Raw genomic sequence first — 16,748 nt, forward strand, 5'->3', positions numbered from 1 at the left:
GGGAAGGCTGGCAGCGGTTGGGACCCCCGCAGCCCCTGTCAGAACAGTTCCTCTTCCAGCGCTTCACACCCCTCGTCCCCCACGGCTCGAGCGCACACTGTCCCTGCCTGTCCCTGCCGTGCCGCCATGCCGGGCGACAAAGTCCCTCTCAAAATGGAGGGTTAGCGGGAAGCCAAGCGTGACCACCACACCAGAGGTCAGCAGCTGCTTCTCGCCCCTCGATCGACGAAGGGTTTAGATCCCTAAAATTCAGGAGCCAGAGGCCTGAAGCACAACCCTCGTAAGCCCTTGCTTGCCTGCTTCCCGGCCCTAGACGCCATTCCTTGCGTGAGTTTTGGGGCGCGAAGGCTCCTGCGTGTCGAGAAGCTGTTTTATGTGTCAACCCGGGGAGAGCCCGTGGCCTGGCCCCGGGGGAGTGCAGACAGGACAAAAACCATTTAGAAAACGCAGCGGAGGTGGAGGAGCCGCCCGGCTGGCGGGCAGAGGCCAGCCTGAGGCCAACGCCACCTCCGCGTTTTGCCTTTATTTATCCCGGGGGCTTTAACAGGGCCGCGATCGCCACAGGCTTCTCCCCTGAGGATGCCGCCCGAGGCTCCCGGGAAGCGTCAGGGAGGTGGGCGAGGGGAGAGCCCTCCGCTGCCCCGGGAGGGAGGCGGCTGCGGCTCCCCGGCCTCTGCTTCGGGGGTCGGGGGGAGCCGAGGGGGGGTCCCCGCCATGGGGATCAGCGGCCGGTGGGCCTCGCCTGGCGGACGCCGTAGGCCGCCCCGCCGCGCCGCGCTCCAACTCGCTAGGCCTCCGACCGTGGCGGCGCTCTAGCAAAGCACCGCCCATAGAGGCGAGCGCGGTGCATCGTGGGAAGCAGAGGGAAATATGGCGGAGAGTGAGGAACCGTAAGTGCCCTGTATGTGTGTGCTCGGCCGCCCCTTCCCCCGCTTCCCGGGGACGGGTGGGCCCCGGGGTCCCCTCTCCCTCCTCCCTGGTCTCTGTAGCGCGATACTGACCCTTCTTTTATTCTCTCTCTTTTAGGGAGAAGAAAAGAAGGAGGCTAGAGGAGCTGCTGGCGGATGGGTTAGTGCGGGGCTGCGGGCGAGCGGGCTCCCGGCCCGGGGCAGGGGCAGGCAGCGCTTGCTGAGGGGCGGCTGGTAGGTCAGGGCGAGCCGCAGCCCCGCAGGAGAGGGGTGGGCTGGGAAGAGGCTGCGGGTTAGCTCAGGGCTGCGGGGCCCGCTTCAGAGGCGCTGGTAGGGGCGACCGTGCGTGAGCGGCCCCGGGGCCCGGCCGGCGGAGAGGCGAAGTCCAGGGCCGGGGCGGGAGGAGGGAGCCGGAGGAAAGGTGTTAGGTGGGTCAGCGTGAGGAGGGGGAAGGCGAAAGGGCGCTTGAAGAGAGAGGACTGGGGAAGAGGAATCTCCCGGGGAGAGGACCAAGGGGCTCACCCGGCGCGGGGGTGGGAGTTGTGGGCTTGGAGCTTGGCATGAGTAAAGGCTGGTGTGCTGGAGAGCTTTGTGACAGGAGCGGGAGAAGCTGTGTTGCTGGGGAGGGCCTCTAGGCTAGAAGCAGGTGACTAAATTTTGGCTGAAAATTAAAAAATTCAGGCTATGGAACAGTTGCCTCTGCTTATTAAAACCCTAAATTCTATGCATCTGTCCTAATGGCCTTGAAAACTAATGCTCAGAAATCTTTAACCTCATCTGCTTCCATCCCCTAACTATTCCCTTCCATCTGCTTGTGGCCCTCTTCCCAAAGATCACGGAGCAGACCTACCTGCCTGCCTGAGCGGTAGACTCGCAGGCAGTGCATGTGTGTGTCGGGGTGAGGGTCACAAAAATCCTTGGGTGTGTTGGATGGGGAGGGGTGCATGCCAAGTCCCTCAAAAGCATGGAGCTCTGGGGATGTGAAGGTGGTAGGGAAAAGTCTGGGCCTAAAGCAGCGTAAGGACTGTGGTGCTCTGATATTTTAAACAAGATTTAAAATGAGAGTAATTCGATGAAATAAACAAGGATTTTGTTAAACTCTGATAATACAGATACCTGGTAATGCTGTAACAACACAAAAATAAACGCTTAAAAAAACTGTCTGTGAAAGTTCAACATAAAATCTCGGGTTGAGCTATTGATGTTTTTCAGATCTCCACAATGTCCAACCCTGTAAAAAACAATCTATAGCAGAGTCGCAGAAGTGAAACTAGATCTTACCATTTTATCACTTGTAAAGAAAAACAGACATCTAAACAGAAAAGGAGTACTGCTGCTTAATGGCTCTTTATATGGACTATGTAAAAGAATTTAAAAAGTTGTTCTTAATGTCACCAAGCATAGCTTCTGCACTTTTTTCCACAGAAGTTAAAAATTATAATCTAACCCATAGAAGCAATTACTGTGATGTGTATTGACCCGTTTTATTTGCTTAAGTCGGTGCTTAGTGCGCATCCTGAAAACTGGTATACAAGAGATGAGCCCAGGCTTCAGTGGAGGGAGTGTTGTATTTATTCACACTATTTCCTATTATGTGAAATATGTGTATTTTCACATTATTGTGAAAACTGGGGGAGGTACAAAAGTGCAAGTTAGAGGTCAAAAGACCCTTATGAATTCAAATAAATTTTGTAGATCTTATTTAACTGCTAATACAGGAAGTAACTTACCTAAAGTCAACGGTTAACCAGTAATGAGTTCAGTCTGCAATCAAAATATAGGCAAATTATGGTGTATTTATTCCTGCGGTTTAGTGACATTTTCCCCTGTTACTGAAAATCTTCTGCAAAATTAATTGTCTGCAAGTTATTACTATGGACATACTGTGTTGTCCATCTTCTGAATTTTGTGAGGATAAAGGCATTTGCCGTCTAGATGTTTTCACTAAGTTTCCTTTTTATTTTGAGATGGGTCACCAGGAAGTAATAATAAATTCTAAACTTTACCCAACAGTCATTGATACAAGCGTTCTTCATATTACTTCATAGGAGGAAGCAAATAACGCTCCTTATCAATGACAACAGAACATAATCAGGATTGGCAAAGCTCTTTTATAATGAGCTTAGTTTTGTATTAACGTAGAACATAATTGTTCGTATATATTGAGTGGAGCTCCTATTTAAAAAGGGAAATGCACTCTGTTAAGGAAGGGCTCGTTCTGTGTAAGTGATGATCTTACATTAGAAAATTACTTGACAGAGCTGATTCTGAACTATTCCAGTAAGTCTCTTCAGCAGTTCATAGTTACATACTACTAAAAGTGACCTGCAAAAGCAGAAAAACGGTAGTGGAGCATTTGATGTAAAATTCTGTCTTGAAAATTTAAAAGAAGATAATGGCAAACATTCCTTTTTTCAAGTAAGTCTGCTACTGCTGACAGGCTCAGGAGATGACTGAAAAATGGAGGTGTTCTAAATTGTATAGTACCATTTGAGGGTGAAGAGCATTTAAGATTTGTATGTTTTTTTTAACCATTGTTTAAATAAACCACTATAAAGATTCAGAGGAGACAATACTGGGGCATGTTACTGTTATTTATTCAGTGCCTCACAGTTGCAGTTACATACTGATAATTCTAAATATGATTCATGAACTCAAAAAGTCTGTCGAAAAAAGAATACAAGACTTGACTGATGAAAAAAAGATCACCCTCAACATCTAAAGGGGCAACCTCTTTTTCTATGTCCTCTTTAAATATGAGGGAAATAAAAGCAAAAAGGCTAGACCCTTTTTTCGCTTCAGGTCAACTTTTATTAGTAACAGCAAAATTAGTGGGATTGCTTGAAATGCCTGGGCTTTTTCCCCCTCTATGCATATTTGTATTATTGCTTTCTAGTTCCACAAATAAAACCCACTCATGCAAATGTTCATGCACATAACTTACATGCATAAAGGATATGCAGGCGCATTTGTATGAAGGGTCAATAATTTAGGTATTTTTAAGATATATAAAGAAAAAAAAACATTGTGGAGGTGTGGCTTTTTCTCTATGATTTTGCAGCTGAATTTACTGTGTTCTGTGCAGAATGGCTGTTGATGGTGGGTGTGGGGACACTGGAGACTGGGAAGGTCGCTGGAACCATGTAAAGAAGTTCCTCGAGCGATCTGGACCATTCACACATCCTGATTTCGAGCCAGGCACTCAAGTGAGAAATACTTACTTTAAATAAATTTGTAGCGTGTGTTGCAAACTAATGTAAACAGTTTTGTTAATTGACCACCAGCAGTGTATGAATACTAAAACTGCATGAAAAGCTTATATTTTAATCAATTGAACATTATGATTCTAGAAGAACATACTATATTATTTCTATAAGCCTGTATTTCTGAATTGTAGAGAGTCAACTATGAGCTTGCTGTCATCATATATATAAATATATAACAACATATGAATTATGCTCTTTGAGTTCCACATGAATAATAGCAGCATTTGTCTCTCCATTTTTAAGTAATTAGATACAGTAAGGAGTTTCTTGTACTTAAAGAAGGAATTAAGGTTAATATGAGTACTTAGAGAATTGGGAAAGATGTTTAGTAGAGAAAAGCAAAATTTAAGTATTTCTTCTGCTTTCCTTTTTTTGGTACATTTGTTTCAGAACTTAGAGTTGAATGTATTTTACTGTTACCTTTTTAAGGTACTGTTCATTATTTACTAGTTTGAGGCTGGGGTCTAGTAGAACAGTTCACAGAAAGTGGTTATGTAGTTAAAAATTTCAATTCTTTTTGTCCAGCAATGTTGTCTGTGTGTTTACATTTATTTTGTATTATGTATCAGTAAAATATTTGGAGGAAGAAAACATTACTTCCTTAAACTGAATGATAGTAAAGGCAGACCTTGCTTTTTTCATGGTCAAAATTAATATAAAGAGAATACTGATACGAACAAAGGTCTTGCTTTTCTGTAAGCTGGGATATAGGAACTGCATGAACTCCACAGCTGATTAAAGTCCAATATGTAATTACTCCTGCAAGCACAAACTGTTTTATTGATCTAAGTTGTTTTATGTGAAACTTATTGGGCACTGAAAATTTACGGTGACACATGTATAAGGGTTATGAAGCAAAGGACAAATTATACTTTTTCCTATTTAGTGTATTAATTTTTTGTTTTATATTTTCCGCAGGCTCTTGAGTTTTTGTTAAGCACATGTAAAGTACTAGTTATTGGAGCAGGAGGATTAGGATGCGAACTCCTGAAAAACCTGGTAATTACTCAGTTTTCACCCTTTGCTTCTTAGCATCTTTTTTTTCCCTTGAGGAAATTATCTTTTCTGCTTTGCTAATTTGGCATTTTTTATTGTATATAGCTACTAAATTTCTAAGTTCTAATCAAAATGTATAAAATACATGAAGATACAGACAATAAACTTGAAGAATGCACTTTGTTAATAAGCTTGAAAGGTGGTAGTCTAATATGTTGCATGCTATTTATTTAGCTGTCTCAAAGCTTGTCATGAGGGACAGCATGGTGCTCTTTATGAAATGTAGTCAAAAGTTCACTTGCAGCCTTAGATATGGTCTAATGTTTGTAATTTTCCCTAATTACCAGATCTAGGGAAATGAAGTAAACTGAGAACAAATCACGCTTATAATGATATGAGGAAGTGGTGTTTGGAATACAATGGCTTAGATGTATCTTTTCAGATGAAAAGCAATACTTTAAACTGCCATAAGTAGCTAGTACCAAGTTTAGTATTAACAGTCAAAGTTGAATTTATTTTCAGTTTGTTTTACATCTTTGGATTAATTCAAAGTGAGGTTAGAACTGCTGGAATTATTTATGTTCTTTCATAGTGAAATTAGTAGAGCCAGACTTACTGTGTCTGTGGTGACCTTCATGTCCGTGGAATCTGTTTCGCCTTCCTGAGTAGCGGCTCTTGGGTTTTCCAGTTCCTCAAGATCAGTAAATCAGAGGTTGTCTGCAGAGACCGAACACTCCCTCAGAGCTGCATCTGTATTGCTGAATTCAGCCTATGTAATGGCAGCTTTGCTGACTCAGACCAACATGTACTATCCTGTATAGAGATAGCTAAGGAGGAATAGGTAATAGTGTAAGAACAGGGAAGGGATGTTACAGTACTTCCCTGGCGTACAGTGTACCAGAAGGTATTCTGTAATTTTCTTGATACGGTGTTAGTTTATAATGGATTCTCCCACTACGTGTTCTGAAAAGCAATTTTTAAGTGTTTAAAATGCAGTCATGGGATCATGTGCTGTCAGACATTTACCCAATAAATGTGTATGAATTTAATTATCCTACTAATGTGTGTTTTATCCTCACAGATGCTCATATTTATCATAGTGTATGACTGTTACCATGCTGTTTGTGTTTGGTAGTTTAGGCTAATACTATACTAATCCATGCTTCTGTTTAATAAGAAGAATTTCTTATGGATTCCATGGAAAATGTGTGGATTGATATAGTAACTTACTATGAAATAACTTTTTTCCTTAATTTATACCAACACTTACGCATTAGTGTACTTTACTGTAGAATTTCCATACTGCTATTTCAGTATTTCCACAGATAACCTCCAAGCTTGAGATGCTTGATAAATTAATAGCCTCCTTTAGAGCCAGGCATTCCAGATCCATTAACTTAGGGGTTTTACAGTTCTAGCACTTGTGTTTACTTTTGTTCTGGCTGCTGGTTTGCTACTGCAATGCTTAAACAGGATTTTACTTGAAGAGACTATGACAGCTCCAAGGCAGTTTTCTTTCTTTGGGAATTTAGTGCTGGTGAATTTAACCTCTGCCTAGAGCTACTGTTTTATGCATTTATTGGGACATAACAAATTCAATCTGTTGATAGCTCATTGAGAGGGAGGATTTGTATGGGATAAGGCACTTTATAAGTCTGCTGTGTGCACTCAGCTCCCATCTCTTCAGAAAGATTTTAAGTTATCATGATTTATTTTTACCTATTTTCAGAAAGATAAGCTCATAAGTAAATCTAGGTTCTGTTCGCATGGATTCATATCTTTGGGACAATGAATATAAATTCGATAAAGACTCCAATCTGTATGTTTGTGATGTCCCAGGCTCACTCTTTAGCAGGCTCTCCCAGCCTGTTTTGGTAATATTGAACAAAAGCTGAACATACATCAATGAAACAAAATGATTGTTCAGCAGCAAGGGTATCCAATATGACATACAGTATTTCTTGCTGCCTTTCTTACAGAAAATTATTTCTATTCTGACAGACTTTAGTCCTGTTGTTCATTTGTTTAATTGGTTTCCCAATACAGCATTTTCAGTACTTATGCATGGGATGGCTCTGTTTATTCAGAAAATGTAAAATGAGAAGTTTGAAAGTCTTTATAAATAACAAGATTGAGTCTTAAAGGAAAAAATGTAGGGGACAGGACTCAAATTTTTTTGGAGTCACTTCAGAACTTAACAACGCATTTCCTTTCTCTAAATGCAGTGTTTTACAGCATGTATTTCCCTTTAACTGTAATTCACATTGTTTCTTTGTGCGTGACAGTTGTTATTACTTTATCAGATCGGACCTGCGATACAGTGTTAAGACAATTTTACTCTGAAGTAATTTGCCAAATCTAATGATAGCCTGCATGCAAACAGAGATCAGACAGAACTTCTGTCAGAGGTTTGGCATGTTCTTAAATAGCGAGGTGACTTTTTGTGTTTGCATTCTGTTCCAGCATTGAATGCAGTGAGGAATGCTGGCTTATTTGGAACTGTGATTTGAGGGTGGATATGCCAGACTCATGTATGCCAACTGTGAAAATAGTGAATGTTGAAAAACTTAAGATTTTAGAGGAATTAAACTTTGTTTTTCTGTTCCTGCCAAGCAAGGAAGTGCTTATGATATTTCTTCAAATTCTGCGGGTTTTTTTTCCCCAATGAACGCTTTTGATTTACTCCAGTTGTGAGGGACTACTGCAAATTCCCCTTATAGATCAGCCTACTGTTGGCTTCCCTGTGTCATGATTAGGTAGGCTAAAGCAATATTGTGTTCAGTAGAACGTTGTCTTTGACCATTCAAATCTTGCTAATTCCATCTGTCTGAATATCAGCATTAGCCACCCAACAAAGAACATTCTTTTAACAAAGAACGGCCATATACCTGTCTGCACAGGAAGTGAAGAGCAAATACGTTTGTTCCTCCAAAGGTAGCTTTTTGGCATGTGGAATGAATTCTGGAGCACTGTAAGCATTTCATTTCCTATTAAATGAAGTTGACTATCTCTTTTCACAGGCACTGTCTGGCTTTAGACAGATCCATGTTATTGACATGGATACTATAGATGTTTCTAATCTTAACCGACAGTTTCTGTTTCGGTAAGTGATTATTTTCACCATTTAACTTTTGGGTTTTTTTAAATGTACCTAAACAAAATATGTGAATATGATCATTATTTTGGTTGAACAAGTTGTCATTAAAGATTACTGAACTTTCATATCACAGTAGTACTCATAATTAACTAAACGTTGCATGTGATTCCTTCTTGTTTTGAGATCTGTGGTGTCACAGTTTGATCGTGAAGAAAATTAACATACATTCCTCACCATTCAAATACAGCTAATGACTAATGGAAAAGGTGACACCAAAGAACAATGCACACACATTGAAATACCATTTTTTCTGGTACCCTTTTCTTCCAAGCAAAATGAAAAATTGTTGGATTTTTTTTTTGGTGCTGATAACTGTATGGACATATTTAGGTAACTCTGGGGCTCTCATATCTGATGCTTTATGGGGATGCCTTAATGTTATTCACATGAATAAATTGTCCTACACTAACAATTAGTCACTTAATTCAGTATTGCAATTCATAGAGTCTGGAAAGATTGAATCTACTAAAATAATGCATTTGAAATTGCTTGGGTTTTTTTCCCAGACCGAAGGATGTTGGGCGACCAAAAGCAGAAGTTGCAGCAGAATTCCTAAACAGCCGCATTCCCAACTGTGCTGTCGTAGCGTATCCTTTTATAGAGAAGTAGTAGCCCTGCGGGCTTCAAAAAACCTAGAAAACTCTGTAGGTGGTAAGACTATCTCAAGTATTTTTCTGCCATCCTCTCTTTTTTCATACAATAAAGAACAGATTCATTCAGCTGGTGATGAGAATTCTTTTTCAGTGGCATTAGCATACAGGAAATATGCATGGGGAAAGAAGGCTAAGCTTTAAGAAACTATTTTGTATGTTTCCACTGAGTCTTTTTATTCAAATGCAGTATTCTAATTTTCACTGAGATATTAGAATTACAGGTTTATTCACTGGAGTGTTTTGAGTACGTACTGGTAGGAGACGTTAGTTTATAAATATAGAGCAGCACTTACTGACATAGGACTTTGTGAGAGCACATTTTGAGCTTCCTAAATAGTTTGCCTGCTGAGCTTTCTCCTGTGTGTGACTATTACATTGTGTCCCTTGTTTTGTCAGATGCTACAGCTTCAGCTTGGGAATTTTGAATCTTTCAATCACTTTTTTAAAAAAAGTGTCATAGAAAATTATAGTAATAAATTAGATGTTTGGCTTTAGGTTAGCAAATAGAAATCAGTAAACTTAACTACTTTATATTCCTTTACTGGGCTTACATTCAGGTATTTTAAGAAGATTCAAGATATGGATGAAAGTTTCTACCGACGTAAGTGGTGTTTGCCTGCCAAACACCCACTGGTGCTTTACGGGAACATTGCACTTGTTGCTGCTTGCTGCTTTTCCTGGTAGTTAGATTGCTAATTATTTTAGCCTTCTACAGTATACTGGAAGTAGAAGTGACAAATAGACAAAACTTAAATGCATCTGTTATATAGGTAGTCTAGGGGAGATAGCTAAACTACAGTCAGTTCCTCTGGACTGATATAGACAGAATACTTTGCTTGTCTTAAGGAGTATGCATTAGTATAGACTTTAAATACAGTTTTTTTTCCCCCTAGAGTTTCATATTATTGTTTGTGGGCTGGACTCTATAATTGCAAGAAGATGGATAAATGGCATGCTGGTAAAGTCTTCAATCTTTTTAAAGCCTGGTTATTGCTTGAGTATAGGTAACTAAAATTGAACAGATTTGTGTAGAATGTGTCATTAAAATGAAATAAGGGCTACTGAACCTCACAGCTTTCTGTACCTATTTCTGTTTTCTTTTCTTTTTTCTTTTTGTGAACAGAATAAAATGCATGCTCTCTTACTTGCCTTTTTCTTGAGTGTTAGCCAACATTTGTGCAGTGCCCTGGAGGGGTAATTTCAAAGTTAGATTACATGGTGGCCTTGTGCAGTCAGCTTTTGAAAATTGTAAGAAGGGAAGTTCCGCAGCCTCTCTGGATGATCCCATTGTGAATGTTTTTTTTCATTAGCCAAACAGTACTTACTGTGCGGCAACTTGTAAATGTCATCTTTTGGAGCCCCACTGCTAAAAAGTAGTAGAAAGCTGGTCATTGAACTAGGTAGTTTTATCATTGTGAATTTGTTTATAAAATAATGATCTTGAGTATTTACCAATATTTAAAAAAACCCAACCAACCCAAACAACAAACCAAGAATCAAACCCCCAAATCCTTCAAATCAACCAACCATTTGTTCTGGTATACTGTAAGGAAATAATAGCATTTATTAGAGGGGTAAGAGGAGGAGGAGGTGGAGGGTGAAGGTGTTAGGTGAAGTCCTGTGCATTGGCAAATAAGTAGTGTTTTATACACTATGTACCCTTAAAATAAACTGTATATTAAGCATTTAATCTTGTGGTGTACCATTAAGAATAATATTTTTAGGATTTTTTTAGTTCGTGCAACTTCTTTAAAAAAAACCACAACCAAAACAAACAGTACCCAACAACCCCCCCCACTTTTATTCGTTAGATGTCATTTCTACATTATGAAGATGGTGTACTGGATCCAAGTTCCATCATACCTTTAATAGATGGAGGGACAGAAGGTTTTAAAGGAAATGTTCGTGTGATTATTCCTGGTATGACAGCATGTGTTGAATGCACGCTTGAGCTTTATCCACCACAGGTAATTGCAACTAGTGATATTTCCTTTTTTACATTCTTCTGATTTGCTTGTTTCTTTTCCTAGTACTATACATAATGTATTACATGTTTTCTTCCCCTGCCCACACCAGGTCAATTTTCCCATGTGTACTATTGCATCTATGCCCAGACTACCAGAGCATTGTATTGAGTATGTCAGGATATTGCAGTGGCCAAAGGAGCAACCTTTTGGAGGTAATTAGTGTATTGCACTGGTGATAAACTGACATTTCTCCTTTTAACTATTTTTTTTTGAGTTAGGAATACACAGCTACTTCTAATAAAAGAATCCTACCTTTTAACCTTATGTGGCTTATTGTCATATTGAATCTAAACCTCCTCTGAGCTGGTGATGGATTTTCTCTTCTCAGGCTTGCTCTCCAGTTCCGTATTTGTTCACGTGTTTCTCATACTGCACAATGTCTTTCCTGACTCAAAATGTGACCTGTAACAGCTCTATAAATCTGTGAAGTTAAGGTAGTTTGTATATAGAATGTGTTAGAACTTACGATGTTTGTATAAATGATATTTTGATTATTTAAAGTGTCAAGTTTTAATAGCTTAATGTGGTATTTGATTTAACTCAGATTAAAACAAACAAATTTTTTTTAGACAAAAAGGGTGCCGTATTTCTGAAGGACTCTTGTAACTGTAACTTATCAGTAAATTCTTAACTTTGCTGTAGAAGGTGTTGCATTGGATGGAGATGACCCTGAACATATACAGTGGATTTACCAGAAGTCTTTAGAAAGAGCATCACAATTTAATATTAAAGGTGTTACATACAGACTCACCCAAGGTAAGGGTATGGCATTTCACTAAGTTTGTGGCGTTTGCAATTAGGGTGGATTGGCAGTCTTTGTATTTGTTATGACTAAACTGGCAGCTCTGCTAGAAAGAAATAGTTCTTTTCTGTCTTAACATCTTAAAACAGAAACGAGCAGCTTGTTTCCTGTGCCAGCACAAATATTTTTATGATGAATCAGATATTTAGGCATTCATGATGAATCAGAGGAACTTATCTAGGACAAAACTGAACATTCTTCTTGCCATTTTATTTTTAACCTGGAGCAGCTCCACAGTTTACATTACACTGTGACCACTTTTGCTGGGTCAAAGAGTAGGAACAAAAGAACGTGACTGCCTCTTTTAGCAACAACCGCACTTTATGCCAGTTGAGGCTGGTTAAGACTATAGAATCTGTTCTTTACTGCTGTGTATGCCTCTGTTCGCATGCAAGTGCAGAATGCTGCTGCTCATTTAATCAGCATTTTAAACACTAACCAAATAGAAAAGTAGTGAAGAAACTCATACAGAATCTCCAGAATTTGTGGTAACTTCTATATATTTGTTGACTTCTTGTACTGAGAATGTATTTGAAATGCTGAGCTTGAAATGCAATGCTTGAACTTCAGTGTGTGCCTGTCAAAAAAAGGCGAACTGATTCCTTGTGTAACTTCCTCAGATTCCACCTAGTGTATTGCAGATAGTCTTTTTTTGCAGCAGCAGTAGTTTATACTGACTTCTCTAGTAGTATTTTTTTGGTACAGATAAATGTGAACTCCAGTTATGGAATATAATTATGTACATGCAAATGGCTGCGTAGTTTTCAGCATTTGAAGATAGCTTCATTATAAAGTACATAGCAGAAAGAACGCAAAGATACAAGTGTTATGCATGTTTTCTCAGGTATGAAGGTACACATGTCAGTAATGAGCTTCAGACTACTTAGGAGTTTGCTGTCTTTTTGGCAGGCCTGAAAAAAGAGCAAACCTCGTTGTTACCAATGTACAAACTTGTACGCATAGGAAATCTTGCTTTATATCGGTATATAGTATGCTGTTTGACTGGATGGGTTCAGTAAGAAGAGTTAGATGAAGATGCCAATACAGTTTGGCAAGCCTGTTCTTGCAGAAGGAATACTAAAACTAAATATCTTTCCTTTATGCATTTCTCCAGTTAAACAGAAATAGAACTGAGTTTTAAATTAATTTTCAGTGCTGAATAGACTATTTGTTTTTAGAATTTGTTCACTAGTTCTCTTTGTGTGATACCTTCTTTTTCTCAACGTGCTTGATCCATTCCTAAAATAAAAAAAATGCCAAAGTACTTGAGCAGCACGCCATTATACCTTATTGTTACAGAAATTCCTGGAAAGTTTAAAGTATCTTTGGGTACACCCTTCTGTAATTATTCTGGCTGAAAGTTATCTCTCAGTTTAGTTTCTTGGAAAAGACAAAGCTGTATGTTTTGCTTTTACAGGGGTGGTTAAACGAATTATTCCAGCAGTAGCTTCTACAAATGCAGTAATTGCAGGTATGCTAAAAGAACTCATTTCACTTCTGCTTTACAGACTTTAGAGTTTTGTAAGGCAACAGTTTGGCATTGAGAACTTGGGGAGGATAATAGTAATTTTTAAATGGGTCTGATTTATTCTTACAGTCTCATTTCTGCTTTCCATAGAGAAACTGCATGTGACTATAAATTTTAAGCTCATGTATGACTGTGGGAGTGAGCAAAAGCATTTGAGACTGGGAAAAAAAAATAATTGGAAAACACGGTATATAAACTTAACATAGGCTCAGATTAGTCCAGAATCTATGCATAGAACTGCCAGCTACCTTCAGGTGTTTATTTTTCTCTTTTTTTTTTGGTCACTTCTTTGGTACAACTCTGTGCACTAATGTCTGCATGTCCTGATATAGAGCTAGAAAGTGAAGAAATCGGTTTTTTTCTCATTCCAGCTGTTTGCGCCACTGAAGTTTTTAAAATAGCCACAAGGTATTTCATTTCTTATTAATAACATACATGATTTCCAACATAATGATGTGTATTAACACTAACATATTTGTCATTATAGTGCATACATTCCTCTTAACAACTACTTGGTGTTTAATGATGCAGATGGATTATACACATACACATTTGAAGCTGAAAGAAAGGTTAGTGCCATTAAAGGCTTGCAGGGTTGTTTCCTTCATGTCTATTGAACTTACACAGTTTGTGTGTATTTCTGAAACCCAGTATTGAATCTTTTGGCCCCTAGCACTGAGTAATAATATTTCTGAAGTTTTAAAAGCAGAAACTACAATGTTCCTGGTCTGCTACTTTTCCAGAGTATTGTTTTTAGCATGTAGGAATTTTCTTTTTTTAAACTTCTGGGGTTTTGGAGTCTAATAGTGATGACACTGGTGGTCTGACCACGTAGAGTAGCAGGACTCTTGACCTCCAGATCAACAGATGTTTTATTTGATGTCCTGGTAATGAAACCTTTTCTTCTACCCATCAGTTTACCAAAAACTATTGCATAGTATATGTACCAGCATATTTAATTTTTGCCTGTTTAGCCAAAGTTTCTTAATATTTGGAAAAGTAGCTTCTGGTATAGGGAGGTTTTTCAGACAGTTATTTCTGTGGTGTCTGTTGGTGCAACATTGGTATCTCAACTGTTTCGGTTATGCTACCTGCAGAGGAAAACAGTACTTGACTTTTTTGAAAGTGAATCCTGAAGATTTCCCCTGTAATACAGGAAACGTGGTCTACAAAATAAAATACACAGTCTTAAGAAGACTGATAAGCAAATATTCTCAAAAGAGGTTATGACAACAATTTACTTGGAAGTTTGTAGTATTAAATTTTACGTCAGATGAGTTTTGTAGTTCATAAATACTTAGTGGCTGTTGGGAGCCAGTCCAATGATGACAGACTTCACGAGGAATTGGGTTTTGTCATTAATGTGTGTAACGGTATTAATATTTCTAGAGCTAAAACTTAAAAAAAAATCTACAAACACACAAATAGTTTTGAGACCTTATTAGCAGAAGTTTTAAAATCATATTTAATGTAATGTGCATTCTTGTGCTATTTTATTGTAGGAGAACTGTCCAGCCTGCAGCCAACTTCCCCAAAACATAGAGATTTCCCCATCAGCTAAATTGCAGGAGATCTTGGATTACTTGACAAATAATGCTTCACTGTAAGTGTGCAACTATTCTGACTTAGTTGGTAATTTTTGCTAGTTCAATGTTTCAAAAAGGTAATTTCTAAATGTGTTTTTACCTGACTGCCTTTTTTTAAAAAAATGTTTTCTATGTAGGCAAATGAAATCTCCTGCAATCACAGCCACTATGTATGGGGGAAATAAAACACTTTATTTACAGGTAATCTCAACATACATAATTGTCTTTAATCTTAATTTATTTAAATTTATTTTCCTGAATTGAAAGTAAATGCTTTGGCTTTTTTTCCTCTTTTTTTTTTTTTTCCAGACGGTAGCTTCAATTGAAGAACGAACAAGGCCAAATCTTTCCAAGACACTAAAAGGTATCATGCAGTTGTCACCTGTAGATGTTCAAGATACTGCTCTAAACAAAGTCCATCAGTTTCATCTCTCTGTATGGCATGTTTAGTTTTATTTTGTGCTGTGCAATAGAATGTGCTTCATTATCCTTTTACGTGCAATATACCTTTCCCAGGTTGCTCAGGGATGAGCTTTGAATTGCTTAAATGTGAAGCATGGACAGATGCAGAGAAAAACATTGCAACAAAGCACGCTGATAACTGATGTAAATTAAACATACTTCCAATAGTGCTTTATATATTTCTTGACAAGGTCTGTTAGTTTCCTGAATTAGATGAATATTAGTTTAGCTAGTGAGCTGTTTGCAGCTTTATTTCATCGTGTTTGTGGGAATGGCATTGATAACTTTATTTAGAAAAAGAAGAACCACATGGGTTTGCTATACTTAAGCTTTTCTTTCTGTTTCAGAATTGGGGCTTGTGGATGGCCAGGAACTTGCAGTTGCTGATGTTACTACACCACAGACTATGTTGTTCAAGCTTCACTTTACCACTTAATTTATTCAAAAGTAAACTGCATGTACAGCAAGAGAAATCTGTACCCACCTTGTAAAACAAATGTACTCTGTGGGTGTTAAAGCAACCTGAAATGTTCACGTTAGTACTAGCATTGTTGAAGGTTAGGTAATACAAATGAATCACCATATTTCAGAATTGTACGTAGAAGCCAATATTTGGTGGATTATATTTGTATAAATGCTTATTAATGTACAGAACTCTGATGTATAGGAATACACTTTTTTCCAGTTTTTGTTGTCAAAATGTTAATGCTAATACACTTTCAGACACATGGAAACTTTAAGGTGGCCAAAAGTCTTGTTTTCAACACATGTGCACATACATATGCAAAGAGAACACCCTTTAAAGGGAATCACAGCGATCGGGTTTTAAATTGCAGCACTCCTATACACTTGCTGAGTCACCTTAAAACCAAAAGAGGGAAGTAGATTAAAATGAGCATTTTCCTCTTCTTTGATATTGATTTGATCAATTTTATGAAAGGTTATTAAGTATGGAAGAGATTACTTTGTTTACAAGCAAACACGAAAGGACAAAATGAACAGCTGTGCATGAAAACATGGACGTGTCCGCTCGCAGTCCCCTGGCAGCCGCCGTGCACAGTGTTGCAGGATTATGTTCAAGTATCAGTGGTGCTGTTAAGGTATTTATTAATAAAAAAACATAAAGACACCTTCATTTGTGGCTTATCAGTGGACATCGTTTGTAGCCTCAATTTAAAAAAATCTAGGGCATCCTTTGACTGCTTTAGTCAGAGACCTTTCTGCAAGCAGTGCCAGACGCCTTGCTGTGAATGCTGTGGTTTTACTTGATGCGTGTCAGCTGTGTTTGAACTTTCCATCTTTTAAACCATGAACTGTGTTTAAAACTTGCATTTGAACTCAATAGTAAGCGGGGGGGACACAC

At 38.7% G+C, this 16,748-nt stretch overlaps 1 protein-coding gene across 8 annotated transcripts; it reads left to right on the plus strand.

The window, feature by feature from the left end:
• The first annotated feature begins 819 nt into the window (after positions 1–819).
• UBA3 (ubiquitin like modifier activating enzyme 3) lies at positions 820–16,520 on the plus strand. 8 transcript variants are annotated; one of them, XM_075053589.1, is made up of 18 exons: positions 820–890; positions 1,027–1,068; positions 3,994–4,114; positions 5,093–5,173; positions 8,191–8,273; positions 8,834–8,914; positions 9,538–9,581; positions 9,874–9,938; positions 10,792–10,947; positions 11,057–11,159; positions 11,653–11,763; positions 13,227–13,280; positions 13,670–13,745; positions 13,825–13,906; positions 14,840–14,940; positions 15,061–15,124; positions 15,233–15,287; positions 15,733–16,520. In XM_075053589.1, exons 1-18 carry the CDS (start codon positions 871–873, stop codon positions 15,819–15,821), a joined length of 1,428 nt encoding a protein of 475 aa, XP_074909690.1. In that variant the 5' UTR covers positions 820–870; the 3' UTR covers positions 15,822–16,520. The 8 variants fall into 8 exon arrangements, with proteins under 8 accessions (XP_074909690.1, XP_074909689.1, XP_074909692.1 ...); XM_075053588.1 differs by having other exon boundaries at positions 821–890; positions 11,650–11,763; XM_075053591.1 differs by having other exon boundaries at positions 821–890; positions 13,709–13,745.
• The last annotated feature ends 228 nt before the right edge of the window (positions 16,521–16,748 follow it).

Source organism: Buteo buteo, chromosome 21 (assembly GCF_964188355.1).
Source record: "Buteo buteo chromosome 21, bButBut1.hap1.1, whole genome shotgun sequence".
Classification (NCBI taxonomy): domain Eukaryota; kingdom Metazoa; phylum Chordata; class Aves; order Accipitriformes; family Accipitridae; genus Buteo; species Buteo buteo.